This window comes from Anopheles darlingi, chromosome 2 (genome assembly GCF_943734745.1).
Source record: "Anopheles darlingi chromosome 2, idAnoDarlMG_H_01, whole genome shotgun sequence".
Taxonomy (NCBI): Eukaryota; Metazoa; Arthropoda; class Insecta; order Diptera; family Culicidae; genus Anopheles; species Anopheles darlingi.
In genome coordinates this window covers 7,915,001-7,939,338 of record NC_064874.1, presented here as the reverse complement: position 1 = coordinate 7,939,338, position 24,338 = coordinate 7,915,001, and the positions used below count along the sequence as shown (strand labels likewise).

The 24,338-nt window shown below is 48.3% G+C and overlaps 4 protein-coding genes across 10 annotated transcripts in view; 1 reads left to right on the top strand and 3 right to left on the bottom strand.

Annotated features, from left to right (window-relative positions):
• Positions 1-6,931, bottom strand: part of LOC125951086 (dedicator of cytokinesis protein 1) — a 33,446-nt gene extending 26,515 nt beyond the window's left edge. For all 4 annotated transcript variants that reach the window (XM_049679631.1, XM_049679628.1, XM_049679629.1 and 1 more), the window contains exon 1: positions 6,499-6,931. In XM_049679631.1, the coding sequence (XP_049535588.1) occupies positions 6,499-6,541 (43 nt within the window). In that variant the 5' untranslated portion in view covers positions 6,542-6,931. The remainder of the gene's footprint in view (positions 1-6,498) is intronic.
• Positions 6,932-7,682: 751 nt separating this feature from the next.
• Positions 7,683-9,419, bottom strand: LOC125951171 (lipase 1-like). The gene has a single exon (XM_049679818.1). It carries the CDS (start codon positions 9,402-9,404, stop codon positions 8,184-8,186), a length of 1,221 nt encoding a protein of 406 aa, XP_049535775.1. The 5' UTR covers positions 9,405-9,419; the 3' UTR covers positions 7,683-8,183.
• A 619-nt stretch (positions 9,420-10,038) lies between these two features.
• On the bottom strand, positions 10,039-17,851 carry LOC125951165 (cellular tumor antigen p53). Of its 4 annotated transcripts, none has more exons than XR_007468771.1 (8): positions 17,615-17,851; positions 16,165-16,234; positions 16,045-16,078; positions 15,103-15,523; positions 14,670-15,011; positions 14,146-14,541; positions 12,088-13,252; positions 10,039-10,713 (listed from the first exon to the last, which is right to left on the bottom strand). XR_007468771.1 is itself a non-coding variant. In XM_049679804.1 (7 exons), exons 2-7 carry the CDS (start codon positions 16,224-16,226, stop codon positions 10,652-10,654), a joined length of 1,317 nt encoding a protein of 438 aa, XP_049535761.1. In that variant the 5' UTR covers positions 16,227-16,234; positions 17,615-17,851; the 3' UTR covers positions 10,039-10,651. The 4 variants fall into 4 exon arrangements, 2 of the variants coding, with proteins under 2 accessions (XP_049535761.1, XP_049535762.1); XR_007468770.1 differs by having other exon boundaries at positions 12,679-13,252; XM_049679804.1 differs by lacking the exon at positions 12,088-13,252.
• A 252-nt stretch (positions 17,852-18,103) lies between these two features.
• The window catches only part of LOC125951087 (nuclear pore complex protein Nup98-Nup96), a 7,135-nt gene continuing 900 nt past the window's right edge, over positions 18,104-24,338 (top strand). Inside the window, exons 1-4 of the mRNA XM_049679632.1 lie at positions 18,104-18,725; positions 18,820-20,994; positions 21,070-21,304; positions 21,560-24,338. The exon at positions 21,560-24,338 is cut by the window's right edge and continues 232 nt beyond it. Of these exons, the coding sequence (XP_049535589.1) occupies positions 18,449-18,725; positions 18,820-20,994; positions 21,070-21,304; positions 21,560-24,338 (5,466 nt within the window). The 5' untranslated portion in view covers positions 18,104-18,448. The remainder of the gene's footprint in view (positions 18,726-18,819; positions 20,995-21,069; positions 21,305-21,559) is intronic.

Below are 24,338 nucleotides of genomic sequence, written 5' to 3'. Positions count from 1 at the left end.
CATAGGAAGTGTATCGATGTTCGCGTGGTTTTTTTTAGGATTCCGTGAGATCCGCCATTAATTGCCCATCCCAGGAGTCTGAAAGGTGTATGATTAAGATTTAAATGGTCGATGTAGCTGTCTTCAAGGTGCAATGTAAAATGCATTAGCTACATCGCTTTAACATAACAGTATTGCAGATTAATACATTTTAGTTTTTACAGAAATTCTCTTCATCAATACGATCTTCTCCAAAGCGACTACATATGTGAAGTGATTAAACTGACCCAGTGTAAACGATCTTAGAAGAACCGAACCAATTACTGCATTAGATCAGGGGCTCTCCATCAAGTGCAGTGAAGTAACCGAGTAACCACAGGCGATGCGGCGTGTGCCGTAACGTTACCCAACAACACTTCTCAATTGCCCACCATCACCACCTTTTTCGGAAGCATCGAATCGAAATTGCACAACGCCATCGACTTGACATGGCGAACCTCACTACCACCTACCATCACCTCGCGAGCTTCACCCGATTAATTGTTTTTACGCTCGCCTCTCGGTCCAACCGACTTGTTGGCAAGCAGCAGCAGCAGCAGGATGACTGGAAAAACTGAAAATAGAAATGAGAGAAGCACACACACGCGCGCACCATTTATCCGTCCATCCATCCATCCGGGGAGAAAATTGAATCCTGCCCCCCACACATGATCACGCGCACAGCAAAAGCCGCATTGTTTCGGTGCTCCTACGCAGCCATAACCCGCGATTGAAGACGCAGCAAGCCACGACGACGCAATGGGCGCAATGAAGGCGCGACCGTGCGGTCGATGATTATTTAATTAAACATCGAAATTCGAACGACGGACTGCTGGTCAATCTGCTCGATCAACGTCGGGTACGTAGCTCGTGCGTTGAGGTTATGGTTGCGCGCCGCGTATCGAACGTTACCGGATGGGAACCCGGCGGGTTAGTGGCGATATCCTCTTGCGGCCGGAAATAGATGGTTTGGTCTTGATTGAAATGGTTAGGGGTCCGATTATCATACAGCAAAAGGCAGCGATGCCCTCCAAGTGAATGCCGAATGGCGAATGCCAAACATGGACGACTCCCGCGGACCAAAACAACAAAATGGTCGATTGGGTTTCCCAGTTTGGATCGGGATGTTTTGGTCGGTATTCTTATTGACTTATCGCGTACTGTGGTAGCCTGTCGCCTGTCGCGGACACTGTCTATGCCCTCCTCTCACCGATATCTAATCTTATCTGGCCTCGGACTTTTGCGCGATTCCAGGCGACACACTTCAAGTTGCGTCTCTCACGGGTTTCTGCTGTAGCAAACTTCCTCCACCCGAAAGGGGTATATAGTGGAGCCAGAAGATAACGGACTTCACGACCCACACACGCGACGGTTGGGGTAGCTGTGAGATTCGAACCAGGACTCGACTCATTCTGTTTACAGAAGGAAATCAAATAATTAACCACCAACTGGCGTTGGGCAGCAAGCAGCAGCAGCAGCAGCAGCAGCAGCAGCGCTGTGAGGCCAGTGTGCAAATAAAGAGTGTTATCACGTGTGTGCATTTGTGCGTGTGTGTGTTTATTGGTGAAAATTGATTTTACAAGCAATACTAACCAACCAAACGGATGATGAATCTGATTGACTCACTGTTAACATTGTTGCAAAACGATTTTGAATAAATAAATCTGTGCATCCAAAAGCAATAAAGGCGTTGAGTTTGGAAATGTAAAAAAAAAGTTAGGTTATAAGCCCTTTCACCTGACAGTAATGACAGTGACACTTCTCGCGCGTCACAGCACACTCCGCGGTATGTCTAGTAGAATAGAAAGTAGGCAATCTCAGCAGCAATAGCACAACATGGCCTTCTCTACGACACCACGATTTTGGTTTTCTCCTCTGCCCTCGAGGACACCACCCTCCGACACCGAGATGGAATGAGCTTTCACACTCGTACAGTTTTAATTTCAAGGTACTGGAAACACACAGAGACGCGATTACAGGGCTGCGCCACTCTCGCAGTGGCCGCGAGTCATCCACACATGGGGCTAGCCACCCAAAAAAAAAAAAAAAAGGTCTGCCAGTGGACGAACACACGCGACCAGCGAGGGCCAATTGATTTGAATTCGAGGTCGCACACCACGATGAGAGCGTGCGAGCGGCGCGCGAAAGGGTGGCGGCGCCTCCAGGCTCCGGTGAAATGGGCCAAACGATGATTGTTTTTTTTTTTCTCGGTCCAAGTTCACATCGCTCACTCGAAGAGTGAAGGTCTTCTCAGCAACGCGAACCTGGACTTCTGCAAAAAAAAAAACAACAACAAAACAAAACAAAGATCCGCATCTCCGATGAAGGTGGCGATGATGACGTTGGCATGACGATCGCGCCTCGATTGCACGACGATTGGTGGGTGGGAATGAGTCGGGTTCCTCCTGCCCGGGGCCGGCAAGTTTGTAGTACTCGCGTGCAGTACACGTCCAAAACGCAACCTTCCCACAGCAGCAACAGCAGCAGCAGATCACTTCACGCTCATCTAAACAATCTAAACGCGAAACTTTAGAGGAGAAGGTTGCACTGATCGTTTGCAAAATACACTCATCTACCGGCTAATGGTGCTGGTGAACGTTTGAATAAATTGAAAACAACAACAATTGGGCTCAACATCGTAATGGGGGGGAGGTGCAACAGCTTTGGAGAGTGCAGCATGGCCCCGAAAAGTCACCTGGCCACTTGACGAGCTTCTTCTGAGCTTCGGTCAGTCCCTCGCCTCACCCACAGTAAATGATAGATATAATGCTGGGGCCCATAAATCAGCAATACAACCTCTGGTCTGGTCTGGCCCCATTTTCACAAAGCTTGAATTTATAGCATCTCGGGCAGTTTAGTGTACCAAGGTGAGGCCAATGAAGGTTAATAAATTAACCTTTTCCCTCTCTCAAAAATAGGTTAAAAATTAGCCGACAGAAAGAGAGACAGAAAGTGAAGGTTCGATGGTGTACAATGATCATGCCCCGTTGTAGCGCAACAGAGCCTGCTTGGCATCAATGGCAAATCAACAAAATCATCTGCCGTGAATCAATATCCGGCCGCTGCCTGGCCGGGGAATTTCCGATTGAAAACCTCGCGTCAGTCGTTCATTATGCAGTTGCCGTTGTCAGGGGGGGGGGGTTGCAGGTTGAACACAACAAGTCTCGCTGCTGTGCATCGGGGTTCGCAGTCGTCTAGGCAACCCTTCCCACCTTTGGCAGCTGTTTGCCAAACCAAAGCCAACCGTAACTATGACCAAATGGGTTGCTTTAATTGATTAAATATATTTATAGATGTTTCACCTCCTTGTCCCCGATGATAAGCCCAAGAGATTTAAAACATATCTTACGTCAAAACAAGTGCGCGACTAGCGGTTCCGATACGGGCGCAGATATGACGGTCACAACCTCCCATCCTCGCCTGCCACGCCACGATTACAGTTTTATTCCAGGAATAACTCGCACGCACATAAGCCGTGCCCCCCCACCGATCCGGTCCGATGATTCACACACTCCCGGTGGTGTCGCAGAGCAAATCACGGTCACCACCACACATCATATCGCGCGGGGCCACTCTGCTCTGACTCACCAAAGAAAGCCCAGCCATGCCCCCTTCGCTGACTAAACTGGGTGAAATCGGTTTGTTACTGCTGTTCGTTACCGATTTCTAGGCTTTTCCATTTTTATGCGAAAACATTTTTCTTTTCGGCCAAAAATCGGTCACCCAATCGGTGCTCCAATTGATCACCCGTGACCACCGTGCGATGGCGGGGAATGATCTGGAACCGGCTCACCGGTTCAAGGAGGCGTCAACAAGGAGGATTGCCTGAGAAGCATCATTTGACACTCGAGCGGAACTGGACACGATAAGAGGCCAGACGTTGTCTAGATTCCGCCGTTTTTTTTTTTCGCTGCCGCTCTTCCCCTGAGCCGCCCCCCGTCGCTGACCTAAACTCCTATCAATCGGTCACGCAGCAAGTGCCATCCATCCAATCATTGATGACAGATTTCGAGGAGGATTACTTTCCGGCCGAGAATCCATTTCTTAGATGGTTTTTTTCTGCTATTAATTGCCTTTAATCCTGCGTCATTCAAGTTCAACGTTCTCTCGCTGGGACACGGGCCGAGGGTTGACCAAATTCCTTCGACCATCATCCTTCTCGGTCGCTCGGAGCAGTTCGAGTAGCTTCTTCGAAGAACAAAAAAAAACGCCGACCGCGTTCCAGCATTATCAAAAAGCATTTTTTTCATCATTTGCGACGACGAAGAACGATCGAGATGTGTCGCCGCCTCTGGGCCAACCAGCCAGCCAGTCAGGCAGCATCGACAACATGATGTTTGCTGTGTTTGTAACGAGTTTTCTGGCTTTTCCTCTGTACCGCCGCTCTGTAACACCCCGAGACCCCCGGGGTGGAGAGAGCTGCACCTCGAAAGGTCACGAGACGACGCGTGGAGTAGCAAACAAGTGAAATGAATGGATTGGTTGTGTCTTTTCAAGCGGAAAGTTCAACCGACCACCACCACCAGCACTACTCGAAGAAGCCGAGTGGATGGATGAGCTGTGCGTGATGAGTTCTGGAATGTAGCATTAATTCAATTAAACTTGACATCGACGCACGCAGTGCGGGCAAGAACAGTGAACCATTGATCTCGTTGTTGGTGGGCATGGAGCAACATGAATTGCAACGTTAGAAGAAGATCCTTGAAGTCATGTCATGCCGCGATCACCATCCTTTTAAGATGCATCGCTACCATCACCACCACCACCATCACCACCAACGGCGTCCTTCTGATTGATAACCACGGCGAAAGGAAGGAAGGAAGGAATACCAACGGCAGAGTGCGTTCTGTTTCCAGGAAAGAATTTCCAAAAATAAAACCCTCCAGCCGCCGACCTGCTGCATCCAGCTGTGTGTTCTCTGGCCGGGCCCACCACCGGTTTCCCAGGGTTCCCTTTAAAAGCGGCAACACATCCCTTCGGTGTCCTTCAAGCAGGCAAAGGACGACCTCAACTTCAATTATCGGTCCTTCGCTCTGTGTGCCGCATATTCTCCTCCGTTTGCCTGGCACAATATGTTTGGCCGCGTTCCCACGAATTTGTTTGCTTCTGCACCAAGCAGAAGAGTGTGAGGGCGAAGAAGAGAGAGAGAGAGAGAGAGAGAGAGAGAGAGAGAGAGAGAGAGAGAGAGAGAGAGAGAGAGAGAGAGAGGAATGCGCGGGAAACGGTTTGGATAAAGGACCTGGAGCTTATCGACAAAACTGAGATTAGAAACCGGGTGGTGGTTCCGGGAGCGTGAGATATGCCCATAATGTTCCGGCCAAATGTGTTCCGCCGCCGATCGCCTTCTGGCTGGTTTCCTGTTTTTGTTTACAAACAGGGCTTGTCCACGGATCCACACGGTTTCCACCAACATTCTATGCTTGCCGAGAAACCTGTTCTTATGGCCTGATGATGACGACGACAAACGGTGATCGTGATGCGCGTTGATCATCGAAGCGACACACACACACAAACTGCTCGCTGCCAGGTTGTGTGTGATGACAAATCCAACACACAACATACAACAGAACGTTGGTTGTCGGGGCGACGGACGCGGTCTGGGTGCTTTGATTGCGTCTCGCGTTTCACAGCCAAGAGCCAATACGCTTAGCACAAGCTACTAGATGCGCCGTCGCGCGACGGCTTCACACACCAGCACAAAGCATCCCGCAAGGTAAGCTGGTGTGTATCGGCAATAATTAGCGGCCTTTAGTGGTTTTAGCGGACCCCCTACCCGAGGGCCATCGTGGGGTTTGCAATCTGTCGTCTTGGATGATATCAACGACGCGGTTGTCGTAGCGTTTTGTGCCTCTGTGTGTGGCTCTTGCTCACCTCGAGAATGTTCTGCGGAGATACAACAGCAAAACCGACGATCGATCGTCGGACGACATTGTACAAAGCACATCGCTTACGGAGCGGACGTTTTCATTTTTATCTAAACAATTAACCCGCATTTTCCACCGATCTTTGATATGTTTGGGGCGAATTGGAATGTTCAAACGATCACGGTAATGGCAAAGAACGGCGACGCAATAACACCATTTTCGCCACTCCTTTTTAACCCATTCTTTTGTTGCCTTCAGGCGCCCTTTCGCTTTAGCTTGTGTTCCGCGATCACCGCCGCAATGGAAAACCGCATAAAGCATACTTTCGGGGCGACGAGGAAAACCCCTTTTCAGTTCAACATTGCAACAACGCCCAACGCCGAGATGAAGGGGGTGCGCGACACCAGCATAAAGAGCGAGCCACATACCACCCGCATCCTGTGCTCACCGATATATGTGTGTCACCATCGACGAGCAGCATAGCAGCGGGGGGTGGGGTGCATCGAATGAAGGAGAGTCGTCACTTAATATCACTTAATTATCATCTAACGGTGGGGATGATGGGGACACACACAGGTGGTTAGAAGCTAAGTAAATAGTGCGGGGTGTCACCTACCGACTGCAAGCCGCCGTTCGGATGTTCTGCTCCAAACGGTCATTGTGTGTGTGGTCGGAGTTCTGCCGGAACTGCTAGGTTGAATCCTCGGAGGACACTTTTGTCCTCTCCGCTTCTCCACTTGTTGGGGTTTCTGCTTAGGCGCGCACTTCTTTATTCACCCTCTCATCACATACCGAACGTGGGGTCGGTTTGGGGGACACTTTCTTAACTCTTTTTCTTCACTTTTTCGTTTGGTTAGAGCACAAAACAAAACGCAACGATAAATCACTTTTTCTCTTCTTAATCGCCACTCCCCCACGCCCTCATAACATCACGACATAAAACATAACGCACTAACACGACACATACGCGGCTCCCGGTTCTTGGAATCACGACGATAACTGTGACGATTTTTCGAAACGGAGCGACGCGGATTTCACGTCCGTGCAGTCGCGGCTTCCGAGAAAAACAGAGAACGAAACAGTTGTGAACAGAAATGTGAATTTTTGATGAAAATTTTAGTATTTCAACAAAATGCTCATATTTTATCGACCATCACTGTTTAATGTTTATGCGAACGGGTTGAAATCTGAAAACCGGAGGGCACTGCCCTATTAACAAAATGTATGCAATCGGTTCTATTATTGTTTAAGCGACCCGAAATTGTGCTGCCGGCGTACTTTACGGCGTAACGGCGGTTGCGTACTTTTCTGCAGTGAGGTTTTAACGGTAATTTTTCAAAATTTCTAACCAGAAAGACATTTCGCACGTTTTTCACTTGCCATCTGCGTCATTCTTTCACAGTTTTTACTAAAATACGATATGTTTGTAAAGTTTCCCCATCGTTTTCGTTCCATCATGGTCCTCCAGATCCCTATTGCCTCCAGATTTCCTTTAGGATGCGAGAAATGATCGTATCGACCACTCGACACGTGGCGACATCTCCGACCGGGTTTCGCAGCCGGAGATTAGCCGTGGCCACACGGGGCGAAAACCCTAGCGCAAACGAAAAAATTAATGTCAAAACGGTTTCGCGTAACCCTTACACGCTGTCAAACTTTTATACGTCCGCGGACTTTTTCGCTGAACCCTTGACGCTATCGAACGCTTTATTTACGAAAATGTAGGTTCTTTTCGTATTGTTTTTGCATTTTTAGTATAAATATAACAGCAACAGCAACAAAATCGTTAAAAACTGCAACATTTATTCGGAAATCAACTTCAGCGGCCAAAACACAGATGAAAACAATACGTTTGACATTTCGGCATAAATTTTCGGGGTTTTACCCCTGCCACACGAAGCGAAAACATTTTGGCATTAATGTGCAAATTTGCGCGCAAATTTTCGCCCCGTGTGGCCACGGCTATTTAATTTGCTAAGCGGTTTGAGCCGGACTCGAGGAGGTATTTTTATCAATTCCAAAGATTCCAGCTATCTCTTTATTGTGTTATCAGTTTCATTCAACTCAACAAGCCGTACGGTACTTATATGCTACGTGATCCAAATGCGGGATGTTTTCTGACGCACGGACATAAGAGAAAGATCCAGTCAAGAGCTGGGGAAAATCTTGCAAACGGACCTTGTATGTTTTCTCAGCTAACCATCAACTCGACGGTAGTATCACAGGTGGAGCAACTTATTCCCTGGAGTACCCTCCAGTGGGCGGGAAATGCCAGCTCATCGCGCATTCCCCGCAATCTCTTCAATTGACCGCATGCTTATCAACCGTAGCGATCCGTTCGATCAGCCCCTCGTACAGCAACGGGCGAACATCGTTGGCCAGCAGGAAATCCAAATGATTAAACCTATCATGGTTTACCTGCACCAATTGCTGTAAATTGGGCAGGCTCACCGCCAATCTGTGGACATCCTGCGGTGCAGCCAGCAAATCGTTAAGCCCGTAGTACATTACAATCGGTACGCTGATCTGGGTAAGATTGTACTCCGGTGGAGACATTTTCCCGTAGATGCCGAGATTCCTCAGTTTTCCATAATCATAGTGCATGAACCGTTTGGAACGCACTCCTTGGGCGAAGTGTACCACCTGTTTCGTTGCTGCACCAGCAGGCGTATGGCCCAAAAGGATCGGCACCAATGTCGGATCGAGCTGGTTAGGATCGTAGCCGGAAAGCAGGAAGAGTAGGTGCATGCACAGGTTAGTCGTTGCCGTCGGTGGGCAGATATGAGTGGCCACCTCCTGTAGGATAGGTGTATTCGGTAGGAACTCGGCGATACCGAACAGGTTAAACAAGACGTTCAGCGTGTTCAGAAACCGTGTCATCAATCGCAGCAAAGGGCTACGCATGTGCTCCATGAATGCCACCGGGGCCAGTGCCTGCATCTCTATCACCTTTTCGTTGTATTCCGGTCTCATGCTGGTCATCACGAAGAATGCCGTTGTTCCCTGAGAGTGGCCGACGTAGTGCAAGCGACGTTGTTGCGTCCGCTCGAGTATATAGTCGATCGTAGCCGGTAGATCGTACAGACCGATCTCATGCCAGGAAAACCTCCAGAATTCGGTCCGCTTTGGATTGAGACTGTCGTGCTTGCGTGAGTAGCGATTGCCTCGAGCGTTTCCAAGCCACACGTCGTATCCTCGATCGGCCAGTAGGTAGGCAAGCGCATTTCCCGGACCGATCACCACCCAATCGGCCGAACTGCACAGCAATCCGTGCATCAGCAGCACTACGGTCGCATTGGGGCGGACGTTTCCTCTACTCACTCGATGCAATATCAACTGATAACCATCGTCGGTCGCAATTGGATGCTCTTCGACCCCGTACCCGTACTTTGTGACCAATTCTGGAACGGTCAATCGTCCATCTTCACTGTTCACTTGAAGTCTTATCTTGTCCGATTGTACCGCGCTGCTCGCGTGCAGCACAGCAAAAAGCACGAGTAGCACCTGACTGACCGACTCCATTGCTGGATGATTGCAAAAACGCGACTACATCTGCACCAACCGTCCGAGCGGGGCTTTAAAGGATTCGAAGTGTCCGGCCGTCGGGCGATATCGGACGGGACATCCGTTCACCGATTAGCTAACACCAGAAAAGTGCAATCAGTTTCGAGTGGCATCAGGCTTCTAGACGAAGCTCTTCTTCAATCGCTACTTGAACATTCTGTTGTGTGTGCACAATCCATTTACAACAGCCGAACGCGACACGCTCCGGGAATTTATTGGCGTCCAAGATCACTGCCGACTGAACCCATCGAAGAATCGGCACAAAGATCATAGGATTTGTAAAATAGATTGTGAAGTCTTAGCCACTCAAATGCAACGGCACGCGCAATGAAGAGTCTATCCCTTTCCGGTATAACAGAAATTCGATCTCGTCGGCAGACTCCATAGTGAGCTCCTTAGTGAGATGGGGCTCAGTAGGGGCTTTGCCGACGAGGTATGCAACACTTACCGTGTATAGACGCTGGAGATTATTGAATGTTCTAAAAAGCATATGTTCTAAAAGCAGAACCCGGCGCGAAATGACCTTCGCGGGGAAAAATCCAAATCTAATAAAACAACGAGGTTTTGTTCTTTTTATGACTGTTAAGGCATTTTCTTTAGTTTCATCTTCTGTTTGTCTCTCTATGATTCATCAAAGAGCAACCCGTACAATAATTGTAGTCAAATGAACGATAGTTACGTATTTGTTAAGCTTATCGTGACATAGTCACGTTAGTCTTACAAACTATTTTCTCTTCTTACGTTTACAAGTCTTGTACTTTAAATATTAATAGTTTTTACAAGATAACATTCATTTGTAGTTGCTACATTCATTTGTAGTTGCTTGCTCACAAATCACTGCTTTTGTTCGATTTATCATCTTATTAACGTATAACCCTACAGTCAATGTAATGATCCTAGTCTAAATTTCGATTACAATACCTATACACTGATTCCTTATTGTAGCAACACTATTTGCTATCGACACATTGATGATCCTTACAAAAAAAACCCCAGTTTTCTCTCTCGATTGCCTTTTGTCACAATTTTGCCCCGCCAGTATAAAAAATCCACACAAAAAAATCAAACTGGTATCAAAAAAGGATGAAAAACAGTACCAAACGTGCCCTGCACAACAAAGTAGAGCCAACAAGTAATACTAACATGAGCAAAATAAGATGTATCCAATCAGTTATTGTCAATCCGGCAGTTTCAGTGTCGGCCGGTCATTCAGAATTGTAGGATTCATCGGATGAGGCTTTTGCTTCCAGGTTCTTCTCTAATCGGCCTGGAAGAAGGGTTGAGAATTGCAATTAATGTTGGTTTCATTTTCGGCTTCGTTTTCTGTGAAAGGGATGGGAGCAGCGCAAGGCGTTAGTGGTAAGAGACTGAATTAACCGAAAATCAATCGATACATTCGTTGACGATTATGCGTTATTTGTTGAGGCATTTTCAGCGCATTTGGTTCGTGCTATGTCACCAAAGTTTTTCCAAACTTTTTTGGGTTGAAACACATCGCTACAGCAATTCTTAGCAAACCTTTGTAAATTATCATTCATAGAAGATCAAAGAATCACCTTAAAAGGTACGTTAATTTATACGCTGATTTAATTTGTTTAAGAGAAAATACGGCTTTTCAAATCGAACTAGGCGTAAAATAGTACCAAAATCGTAAAATAACATTTCTTATTGTAACTTAGACTCCATTAGGATTTATATGTGTATCTTCAAAGTGACTACAACCTCATTCCAAATAGTTTAATAGAAACGCTTTATAATTCAACATAATTCTGCTGCTACAGCCCTTGGGAAGCTGAACAGCTTGTAAAGCGCCTAGGGGCTGAGAGTGAGGAAACCGGGGCTGGGGTACAGCAATAACCAATAACCAACCAATCCCGTCCCGACTGTCTGTTAAGAAAAAACATTGTTCTTTTCAAAATTCAACGTGGACCCTTTAAACTTATTGAGTCAGTTGAAATGCTTAACCTTCGTGGTATATTATTTCTTTTCCATCGATTTGTAGGCATACCGAGAGTCTGAGCACGCGTCTGAGTAATGGAGAGCCTCTGCGTTCTCTTATGACACAGTAATCTCATTCCGATATGCAGTGTAAACGATATACACAAAAATGATATAGCTGCCCGATAAGATAAAAAACTACATGTTTTTAAATCTTTCTCATTCTAAAAATGAGGAAATCCTTGATTTTGTTTTATGCTTATTGAATTGGGACGACTTTACGTGTGGTTTACACATTTATCACAGCAACGCGCAAGGCGTACCGCTGATAAGAAGCATGCATATAATTTTGATATGCAGTCGCGCTACTCGACCAGCAATAAATGCGGGAATAGCATACATCGAGGCTGGCTACGTGCAGCATTGTTGCGACGATTTTCTACGGTGATGGCTACTTGCATTTACTTTCACGTATTTATCAAATGATTGTGGACACGAATAAGTTAGGACTGAGTAATATTTAGAACAAAACACACTGAACACACAAACGATCACACAAAACTAACCAACTAACTAGGTGCACTACACATTACCCTGCTTCGTACGATAAAACCGGAAACTCAACACAAGGATTTCAAATCTAAAGGACGTGCGTATAAGTAATGGAACAAACATTGGTTTACCAGCTGCAACATTCACTTACCCCGTAACAAAAGGATAAAAGGAGACCAAAATGACATGCCTGAGTAGGTGTTTCTTTGTGGCCTATTAAACTCAAATCGAATCGCAATGCCTAACGATGATACACGGCCATTCGATCGGACTTTAGTCGGCCAGCCCACAAATGCACATTCAAATAGATCCTCTCTTTTGCTCCTTTTTGTTTAGGTTGCCTTTCTAGACGCCTCAGGAAAGCTCCAAAAACATACAACCGTAATAAGTATATGCAACACGGCTCTCGAATCGGTACCATAATGATGCCGATTCCTCGTTCGTTCTTTCTTTCTTTATCATATTGCTGGTTCTGCTGCTGACGATTTGCACGATAAGGAGAGAGTTTAAAGGCTGCTTTGAGATTAGAAATGCTCAACTATAACACAATATTCATCAACGTAATGTACGGCAGTTGTGTGGGGGTGGAGTGGCAATTTTAGTAATTCGATGCTTTGGAGGGCTTGGTGCATAGCGATTGTGAGAAAGTTTGTAGACTGCTCAAATCCAACATTCACAAAACGTTCCGGCCTAACTGCATTAGCTTCGGAGATGCAGCGAAGGCTGAAGGAGACTTATTTACCGTTGCGTTTATATGCCTTGACAGATCGGTGCCCTCACCACGTGCCACTGAGCAGACACGGCTTATTGGCCTGGATGAGACATTAAGCGAACATGGAACCAACGTTACATGTTCTCATAAGTCTTCTCCCATGGCCCCAACACTCAGCAATGTGCGGAACAGCCGTGTGTACTAAAGTTAGGCACAGGTAGCGAGGGTCGAATCGTCAACGAGACACCGGGATACAGGGTTATGTCGTTACAACTGCTGCTTCCTCCTACCGCCTCCAGCAGTAGTGTCACACTTCAATTGTTGGAGCTTTGGTTTGGTCTTGTTTGGCAGCGCGGGCTTTCTGCAACTCCTTCCGTTCCGTTCAATGCCACCACCGCGCGCACCCACCTGCAGCGCTTGCCGCTCCACACGAACCGTGTGTTACGCTGAGACCATGTCAAAGCTGCTCGTCAAACTCTCTCCTCCGTTCACAACTGTGATTTGGTGTTTGTTTTAAATGTTGTTGGTGTGTAACTGGGCAGTTTTCATGCTTCCAGTCACTTTATGTAGTTGTTTCATTGACGGACTCCTTGAGAGTATGAACCTGAAGTGACGAACACATAACCCATTAGCGGATGTTTTCACTCGGCAGCACTGGTGGATAGATGCCACCTGCTTTGCCGTTTATTCCCGTTTTATTAAACCATCTTTCATTTGTTTGGCAATCTGTTTCGATATTTCATTGGAATATCTCTGAAGTTTCTCTTCATTTTTTTCATTGTTGTTTTTTTTTGTCATGGCGGATTAATTTTTTGCCATATTGTTTTTCTATTTTTTTGTGGCCATATTCTTTTTTTGGCTCTTTTATGCCCATTATTTTTTGGCATTGTTTTTTTTTTTCTTTTTTAGTGGCAATTCTTGCTCTTTTCGTTTCAGTCTTTGATGGCATTACGCCTTTTTTCAAACTTTGCACTTCAGAGTATTCCATAACGGTCTACTTTTACATTGTTTCGACATTATGCTTTTTGCTTTTTTCATAATCGATTAATCGATTTGTACTGTACAGTTTGATCTACGTTTCTCGCGTGATCACAGTCCGAACCCCACAGTCTCATAATGGCATGTTAGCATGGTTGGCCTTCTGCTCCTCAGGGCCTAGCACAGACCACTTAAATTCTACAATGAACACAAATACGCAAACCAGGACGGCTCAGGACGCGTTGCCAGACGCTTACTTCGATCGTCAGGACAACTAGACCTTTGCCGTTTCGCGAATAAATTTGAAGAAATAAAAAAGGGAATCCCGTTTGCGGTGGAAGGTAAGATGGAGAGAACAAGAAGAGCAGTATCACTTAATATACCAACAATGCGCGAAATGCGAGGTTATGGACTTGGGCACACACGAGTTTATCGATAGTTCAGAGGTAGATTTAGTGTAAAGAGTAGTAGCACTAAAAGTAAATTGCTGTGGAGCTTACAGGAACTGAGCGTACTTACTCTTGACACGGCGGCAGCTTGTAAGGAACCGCGCATATCGACTATATTCTTCCTCGTTCGAGCATCGGACCATGTTGGCCGCCACCTTCATAAAAGCGTACTCAGCCACATCGACCGCGACGGCAATGTCTGGTAGCTTGAGGCTCATTATGATGGCCGTACCGTCACCGTCCGTGCTCGAACAGGTGGATACGTTACTATTTGAACGTACTACTGCACCGTCCACTTCTTTTTTAATACGCCCGACTAGCGACGTAGATGGCAACGGCGAATCACGCTGTCTCTCATTAACACCCGGCATCTGCGCGAACTGCATTCGTGCTCCTGATTCGTTGGAACTCGATTGTCGTGTCAGCTTACGGGGCGGTTCCGCAACCGCAGCTGGTTCAGCGATGGCTAAAAAGTTAGTTCGTTAAATGCAACAAATTAGAAAAAATAACCAAACACCCGAGGCGACCGTAGGAGAACCACCTTTGCAATACAGCGTGAACTGAAAAGTCTGGTTGCCGAACTACAATACTTACCTTTCTTGCGCTTACCACCTTCCTGCTTGACCTCCTCCTTGTCCTTATCACGTTTCGGGCAGCTGCATATCTTGACATGCAGCATCTGACGACCACAGATGGTGCCGTCTGGGCGCTCCAGTGTGAAAACCAACGCCGTTGGGCGTCGTTCGATGGTGGGACACGAGTTTTGGCACAGAAATTGCATCGAAATCGGAACAACCACCTGTTGCCCGGTTTCGTTGAGTTCGATGATCGTGGCCAAACGATTGTGGAATGCTACGCCATCGGCGGTACCAACATAAATCGTTGACGGATTAAGGCAACGGAGGATGTGATCACGATGAGGATCGTTAGCAGCGCCTATCACCATACGGAATAACGTTACGGTTTAATCAAATCGTGTGCTATCTAGAGTATCTAGAGCGATTGTAATAAACTGGCCCGTACTTACCCGGATCCTTGGAAATGTCATTCTGGCATCGACTGATCGGACGCTGTAAGTCTTGTGGTGCCGCGCAGACCAGCATCACCCGCAACCGCAGTTTCTCGAACGGAGCGCTGCTGTAGGCGACATTCACCGAGAAAGCATGCTGCTTCTTGACGAAAATTTTGTTGAGCCTCGTAGAATAGAAACTGTTGGACGAAGCATGCGTCGGCGATGCACACTCGATGAAGCTAATGTTGAAGTTATTCACACCGCTGAGCTTGTCGAGAGAAACCGAATAGATGCTGAGAGGCTTCATATCGTCGGCGAACGTTGTTTCTTTGACACTGTCTTCTAATTTTTCCATTTCCAAGTAAGAATTTGGATAATACGAGTCACCCCACACACTTTCAGTTGTATTGCTGGTCATTTGCATCAGATCAGCAGTCTGTAAGGAGCAGGAAATCAGAGCAGAGTTAGCGAAATGTTACACACGATCGAGCAAATACAAAATGGCGACTTGAAAAAACGAAGGGTTAAAAAACAAATTGATGGAGCATAAGAATCATCGAGCAAAGAACCCCAAGCAAACAAGATCAAACATGTTCGTTCATGTTTCATCCTGTTTCATTCGCAGCTTGTTATGTGGAGCCACCGGCCCCATAATTTCTAGCGTATGCTTCACATACACATCCTTAACGAAAAAAAACATCCAACTCTTTCTTGCTAGCGCCAATCAATGCTTCGCGAGAACGAGATGATAAACGGACCCCCGATACCGCCCTCTTGCCACACCCCCCTCGCGATCGTTCAAGCGCTAGTGTGAGTACGAGCCCCCCAGAACAGAATGGAAGCCAACAACCCCTCCGCGCTTTGTGTAGCGGAATTCGCCGGCCGGTTGTTTTGCTGTTAAATTAAAGGGCCTTTCTTTTCCAAGAAACAATATCGCGTTTTTTTTTCGGTACTTACATCAATGCGATGCAACAGATCCGTAAAATCACCGCTGCGAATAGGAGATAGAGAGGTGCAAAATAATAATAGGAATAATTGATCGTTCATTCATGGTTTGCTATGTATCACGGTACTTACACTTGCGATGACGACAAACTCGGCTGGATCGCTCCAAATGTTTCGGCGTGTTCAAGATCCATTTTAAATCCTGAGGAACAGAAGAGTCGATTCCAAAAATAAGATCTAGCAACGGCCAAGGAGCGCAAAGAAGCAAAGCGAAAAAGAAGGGCTCTGCCTAACCATACCCAACCGGGGTCGAGCAGGTAGAAATCCTGAAATCTTGGGTATAGAAGGACAACAAAGTAGGATGGGAAGAAAAAATGAAATCTGAGCGGTGCGTCGCAGAAGGCTGTGGTGCGCATAGCAACCTCTCGAGGAGCTAGAAGACAGCATAGAAGAAGCACCGCTACCTCCTCCCGACACACCCCTTTTCTTGACTCAACCGACGCACTAAGCGAATTTGCGCTTGAGGGACAGGGAAAAGTTCTAGACTGCGGCTAAAACTCCGTCCAGACGAGCAACAAAGTTATCGCGATAACTTTTGCTCAATTTGAGCAAAAGTTATCGCGATAACTTTCTCGCCCTACTGTTTACATACGATTTGACAGCTCCTAAGGGGGTTTTCACTCGTTCTCGCTTGCTCGCTGTCTACACGTGCATTCCAGTTATCGCGATAACTTCTCGACGGATTTGTATGGGATGACGTTTGTTTGCGAAGTTCTCGTCGAGAAATTCTCCAACATTCGTCGTCGTTTGGACACGGTTTAACCCTTTTTCCGATTCTTTAAACTTCCGCGCAATTTCGTCACCCTACGCAACAGCTTAGAAATGCAAAACGAGGACAAAGAAACGAGCCCTTTTCAAGTCAGGGTCACCAAGATCCCGTGACAGAGGCATGGCAAAGTATGACTCATCCGGCACTCCGCCTTTTGCCGGCCTCATTTGCTGGGGCGTGAATATATTTTCACTTTGTGGTCACAAAACTACTTGGAAACTTCTGTTTTGCAAAGCAGGGATTGAGAATATAGGGCCCTATTGCGAGTGTCTTGTCTTGTAAACGAGACTGCTGTACTACTGCTGAAAAAACTTAGCAGTCTTGTTTAGCTCTTATGAATGAACTTGTGATTTTTTACAGCCAGATTTTAAAACAAATACTAATACTAACAAATTATTCACCAACACCACCAAAACCCAACATCTTTCGGTCCAATGGCAACTACGACCAAAACGAAAAAAAATACCATTTTCAGTCTCGTTTTCAAGACTCAGAGTCTGTTGCTAAAACCTACCAGACTGTGAGTCTTGAAAACGAGACTGAAAGTCGCGTTGCTATTGGCCGGAGGATGTTGGTTTTTGGTGGTGTTGGTGACTAATTTGGTAGTATTAGTATTTGTTTTGAAATCAGGCTGTAAAAATTCACAAGTTCATTCATAAGAGCTCAACAAGACTGCTAAGTTTTTTCAGCAGTAGTACAGCAGTCTCGTTTGCAAGACAAGACACTCGCAATAGGGCCCATAAGCAGACTTACCTCTGATTTTGTTTCGTGAACCACAAACTTATCACGTCTACACTTTGCACATCAATTATTTGCACTTTTGCTTAACTAATTGTTCAATCACCATTTGGCACGATGGAGTGTCTTTTTTAATTGGCACTTTCACAGAATTCTAATTTCACAGGACGAAGGACAAAACCTCGGTGTTGCTCGTTCAGGCTCCGATTTTTAATTAACGAGGATCCCCCGATCTTTTTGCAAGCGATCTCCTTCAACCCTTTTCTCCAGCATTCTAGACCTGCGTTTACACGCATAGGTTGAACATTACAAACCAGGATACAACTGTGGAAATCGTTGAAAGTTATTGGTTTCTATGCCGTTTATCTGTATTATTCTTAGAAAACTATTCTAAGCTCGTACAAAACAATAAAAATGATAAAATCTGAAGAAGGAACGAATTTCACTCGGAACCAGGGCGTGTAACCTTAATCTGCTTGGCCGCGCGATTTTGACAGCAGCTGTCACCGAGTGAAATCGCGCTTTCCCCCTCCAAAATCTCGAAAAAGTCGGAAAATTCTTCTGTTTATTAACAAAATTATTGCGAAATAACTGTGAAAAATCGTTGTCGTTAATTCACCGCACGGCCCTCCACGGCCTCCGAGACGACCCGCTTCGACAGTGACCAAGTGTTGCCCGAAAATCACTCGCAAAGTGTACCGTTTCTTTGCGCGTTCCGCCTGTGAGGTTATGTTGGCGCGTTTTCCGTCGCTTCAGAACAGCAACAAGCGATCGAAGGAATTTCCAAAAAAGTCGCCTCTGGATTGCAAGTGTTAATCGCGGAACCGTTCGTTTCTTCCGGATCTCATCATGTTTGGTGCCAAAGCGGGAGGATTTGGGCAACCGACGGCCAATCCCGGGTTCGGAAACTTCGGCAGTAACCCGGCCACGGCCAGTCCGTTTGGCCAGACGACCGCCTTTAGCAAACCGGTTACAACGGGTGCGTTCGGTGCGACGCCGGCCTTCGGACAGCAACCAACGACCTCGCTGTTTGGCCAAACGCAACCCACCGGTGGTCTGTTCGGTGCCACCAACACCACGGCCCCGGCCTTCGGTGCTGCACCCGCGGCTCAGCCCGGATTCGGTGGTAAGTGCATCAGTGACGTCATACACGTGATTGCTGCGACGCAATTTAGCATTACTCACCGCTGCTTGCATTGATTGTTTTCCTCTTGTTGCAGCTTTTGGTCAAACACAGCCACAACAAACGTCCCTGTTCGGCACGCAGAACAATACGGCCGGAAACACGTCGCTGTTCGGCAACAATAACAACACATCGTTCGGTGCGGCCAAACCGGCAGGCTTCGGATTCGGTCAAACGAGTACCCAATCGTCACTGTTTGGTCAGGCCAGTACTAGCCAGACGACCACTTCCGGATTCTTCGGACAGAACACGCAAACCGCTGGTGGACTGTTCGGTGCCGCTAAGCCGGCTTTCGGCGCAGCAACACCCGTTGCCGGTGGAAATGGAACGGCCGTTTCCAAGTACCAGCAGACGCTTGGTACGGATACGCTGGTTAAGAATGGCCAAACGACCACCATCAATACGAAGCAGCACTGCATCACCTTCATGAAGGACTACGAGAACAAGTCGGTCGAGGAGCTGCGCTTCGAAGATTATTCCGCCAATCGGAAGGGACCACAGGCGGGCGGTGCAACGGGTGGACTGTTCGGAAGTGGTGCACCGACGACGGGACTGTTTGGTGCTACGGCTCAACAACCAGCGACCGGCGGTCTATTCGGTCAGAATGCGGCACAACCGGCAACCGGTGGGCTGTTCGGTACCACGACGAATACGTTTGGCGCTACGACAACGCCTGGTTTTGGTGCAACGGCCGGTAGTACGTTTGGTAAACCGTTCGGTGCGACACCGGCCACCTCGGCTCCTGGCTTCGGTTTCGCTCAATCGACTACCTCGACACTCGGTGGTCTGGGAGCGAATAAACCGGCCTTCGGTACCACCGGAACGGGTTTGTTCGGTCAAACGACCAATCCCGCCACCAGCACGTTCGGTCAGACTTCAGCATTCGGAGGTTTCGGAACGCAAAATACGGCCACTCAACCGGGAGGACTGTTTTCCGGAGCCGGAACAACGGGTGCAGCACCAGCCACGGGTGCGTTCGGTACACTCGGTGCCCCGGCTGCAGGTACAAGCTTCAACTTTGGCACGAACGCTCAAACGAGTACTGCCGGATCGACACTGTTCGGTGCGAAACCGGCCAACACTTTCGGTACGCTCGGTGGAACCACGTTCGGACAGAACGCAACATCCAGTGCGCCCTCGTTTGGATTCGGCACGAACACCAATACGGCCGCCGGAGGATCATTTTTCGGAAATTCTTTCAACAAACCGGCTGCTCCGACGTTCGGTTTGGGTACCGGTACGGCCACCGGTGGTGGCTTAGGAACGGGCGGTGGATTGACGTTCGGGACCGGCACGACCTCACTGTTTGGCAACACGGCCAACAAACCGGGTGGTCTCGGTACGGGTACGGGTAGCTTGTTCGGTAACACCTCAACACTCGGTACCGGTACCGGTGCCTTCGGAACGATGGGTATGGGCACAACATTTGGAGGCGGAATTGGTGGTATCGGTGGTACGGCCGGTATCGGTGGAATCGGTGGCATGACGGCGACCAATGCCGGCCAGCAAACGGTCCCGATCCATCAGCAGATCCTAGCTATGGCTTCCTCGCCCTACGGTGACACCGCCATCTTCAAGGGCATCAAACCTTTGGCCGGACCGACGGAGGATTCACTGAAACCGACCAACCCATCGGCGCAGAAAGCCATTCTCGAAGGTTCGAACTATCAGTTCAAAGTTAATGCACGCTCCGGGTCGGCCGATCGGCTCAAGGTGAAACCCCTCGGCACAATGCAGCTCAAAAAATCAATCTTCGAGGGTCTCGAAGAGTACGACAGTACACTCGAGGACAGCTTCACACTGAAACCGAACGCCAAACGATTGATCATTAAACCACGCTCCACAAAGTCCACCATCATCATCCCGGATAGTGGAGATGCTGTTGCTGGTGGTGGTGGTGGCGGCGGTAGTGTGGCCGATTCCGTTATAACCACACCACCTCGCAGCACGGGAGAAACATTCCGCAATCAGATTCCGACGAATCCTACGGACAGTATCGGCAAGCAGCAGCAGCACCAAGATCAACAGCAGACCGATGGTAATCGTCGCGTCTCGTGGCTACAGTCAAATGTGCTCGATAAGGTACGCCAGCAGCAAAGCAACAATCCGCGACTGTCGGAATCGGTGCTGGACAATACGATTAAAGAGTTTGCGACGGCGAACAACCGGAATGATAAGGCAATCTCGCTGTCACCGGGCACCATCCCGGAAGGTAAGAAACCAACCAGAGGTCAATAAGGTTATACTGAGTATTATGACTGAGAGATCGCTTGTTCGTGTATTTTAGAGTCGCAGCTGATTGGTGAGACGAGTCAGCTGGGTAAATCTGGCCAGAAAAATAGTTCATCTTCCGCCGCAGAGGGCAATCAAACGATTAACGAAAGTTGTATTTCGAACCGGTCGTTCCTGAACGAGACCAGCATGATTGGGGCCGGCGTTGGTACAGATTTGTCGACTTCAATGACACCGCTGACGGAAGATGCAGAGCCACACCCGACGGGAATCGTCCTTCGTCGTATTGGGTGAGTTTGGTAGAAAGAGGTACTCATGCAACTGAGAGAAAATCCCCCGATGCTGCTATAATTTTTCTTTAATAGTAGGGTTTTCTTTTTATTAATTTTGGCAACAAATAAGTGTTCAGGTTTATCATTGTTACAGTTAAATTGATTTAGACATTCCTTCAATATAAGTATCATAATTAATATGTTATAAAGATGTATCCTAGTTTACTGTTAGAAGGAAGGATGAAGACTAACATTCAATTCTTCACTTCGCAGATATTATACGATTCCGTCATTGGATGAAATCGCCCAGCTGATGGATGATGAAGGACGTTGTATCGTGTCGAACTTTACGATTGGCCGTAAGGGCTACGGCAACGTGTACTTCAACGAGCCGATCGATGTAGCCGGCTTGAATCTGGACGAGATCGTGCACTTCCGCCACAAGGAAGTGATTATATATCCGGATGACGAAAACAAGCCACCGGTCGGTAGTGGTCTCAATCGGAAGGCACAGATCACGCTCGATCAAGTGTGGCCCCACGATAAGACGCTGCACGAACCGATAAAGGATCCGCAGCGTTTGGCACTGATGGATTACGAGGGCAAGTTGCGACGTGTATGCGACAAACATGATACACGCTTCCTCGAGTACCGACCCGATACTGGCAGCTGGGTGTTCAAGGTAGAACACTTCTCCAAGTACGGACTGAGTGATAGTGACGACGAGGAAGCGGTACCGGTCGATCCAAAGAAGGTCAAGATGATGACCGCACAGCAGCGCAACCTGTTGCAACAGCGAAGCAAATTCCAGGGGCCACCACCGGGTGCGCACGGGACTGCGGCTACCAAGCCATCCACAGGTCCGTACGATCATCAGGGAAACTTCATGACGGATGATGCTGAGTCACGACGCTACGAGATGCTCGAGCACAAGAACGTAAGTGGAACGCGTTATGCGTTGCAACTTCATGATAATGCTGGAGCTGACGTTGATGTTGATGATGATGTGAATGGCAACGATGAATACTTCCCTGGCCATCCGGATATACCGACTAGTCCAACGGCAGCTATAGCGCTCGAGATGGGCACGGATCCGCACAAGATTCAGCTCATGAAAGCATCATTCTTCGCGGATGATGATTACGAGAATGGTGGTGGACGCGACAGTCCGGATCAGATCGTGCCCGTTGGCAGTGGTGGAGTAGGCGGCGGTGGCAGCAGCAGCACCGGTCGCTTGACAAAGGGCACCGGCGGATTACTACTACAGAGCCTTTACGCAACTAACAAACCGAAAGCACCGCTAGAACGCCGCACGGCATCTACTGCTAGCCCGCAGGCTGGTGGCGCTGATCGATCTCTGTTGAGAGCCGATGGTTCGATGGTGGTCTCCTTTACACCCGGAACGCTGCTGAAGACATCGACCACAAAGCACTTTCACGGCGGCTCGACAATGAGCTTACTGTCCTCTTCGGTTCAGTCCAATGGAACGGTTAGTAAGCAACCGGCGGCAGTGATAGCTGGTACCCAGGTGGTGGCCCTACCGCCAATTCCACGCCCGCTCGGTCCACAATCGTTGCCATTCGTCGTGAAACCGCGGGTCGAAATGCTGCAACCGATGAACGTGGTGATTCCTCTCTCGAAATCGATCCTAAGGCGCTTCCTGCAAAGTAAATCCAATCTTGCGTTCTTCCATGGTCGTCGATATAAGGTCGGTTGGATGCAAGGGACGGCTATGGTCGTACTGAACACGCGCAATAACTGCACCGATCTAGTCCAGCGCAACGGACAGGACACAAACGCGAGGACGTTGACTGGATCGAGCAACAGCATCATCGGTATCGATGGGGTGAAACCGTTCTTGCGTGGTCGTGGCGATGAAGACTTTTCGCCTGCCACCCTTCAGCTGCTGCGTCTACATTCGACTGCGGATCACGCCACCATGCTCGCTACGAGTGACTTTCAGCTCTCTATCGAGGGACATTTGCGAGTGCAGCTGCGCCATTGCACACGGCACGTGAACAAAGAGGAGAGTGATTGTCCAATGTTGGTGGCAGGTGGTAAATATGCGGCGCTCGAAGAACACTGCGACCAGGCACGTACGTTGCTCGAAACGAGCAGTAGTGAGTTCGATGGGTTGTGCGCCGAGGTGTGGTCATTGCTGGTCGCACTGTGGGGTGCCTGCGAAGAGCTCGAGGAAGTGGATGAATCGGCACACCTGACCACAATGTTCCGGCGTGATCTGCTGTCCGAATGGATCGAGCGCGTCGTGACCGATCGATCTCAAAAAGAGCGAAAACTGGCGGAGAAACATGGCTATCTAGATCAGCTGCTTGAGCTGATACGCACGCACAAGGTACTCGAGGCATGTGAACTGGCCTTCGAAAACAATGATCTCCAGCTGGCGCTACTATTGGCTCAGATATCCGGTGGTCCGACCACCAGACAGCTCCTGCAGCATCAGCTCTCCTCCTGGCAGCAATCGGAGGCAGATCGGTTCATCGATCCGCGGCGGCTACAGGTGTTTATGGCGATCGCCGGCATCCCAGTGATGTCATCGTTCCACGGAGCGATCAATCTGTTTGAAAACGTCGACTGGTTGAAGGCATTGGCAATGCACCTTTGGTATCTGGCCGCACCTACCGCATCCATTACCGATGCACTGCTTGGGTATGAGCAATCGTATGAATCGGACGATTACTTCACCTTGCCGCCCGTACCACCGTATGCGCGTCGTTATCCGACCAGTACCGTCAGTCGACCGATCCGAGATGTTCGGTTTCAGCTGCTGAAGCTTTACTCGCGTCGTACCACACCACTGGAACCGCTGCTTAATCCGGCCTCGCACAGTGCCGATCCGATGGACTATCGGCTCAGTTGGCTGCTGCTGCAGTCCCTCGAAACCCTTGGCTATCTCCACTGCTCGGAGGTGACACGCAGTCAGACACACACTTCGTTTGCGCTGCAACTCGAAGGCTATGGGCTGTGGCAGTGGGCCATCTTTGTGCTGCTGCACCTGAGTGATCAGGCACGGCGAGAGCTAATGGTCCAGCAG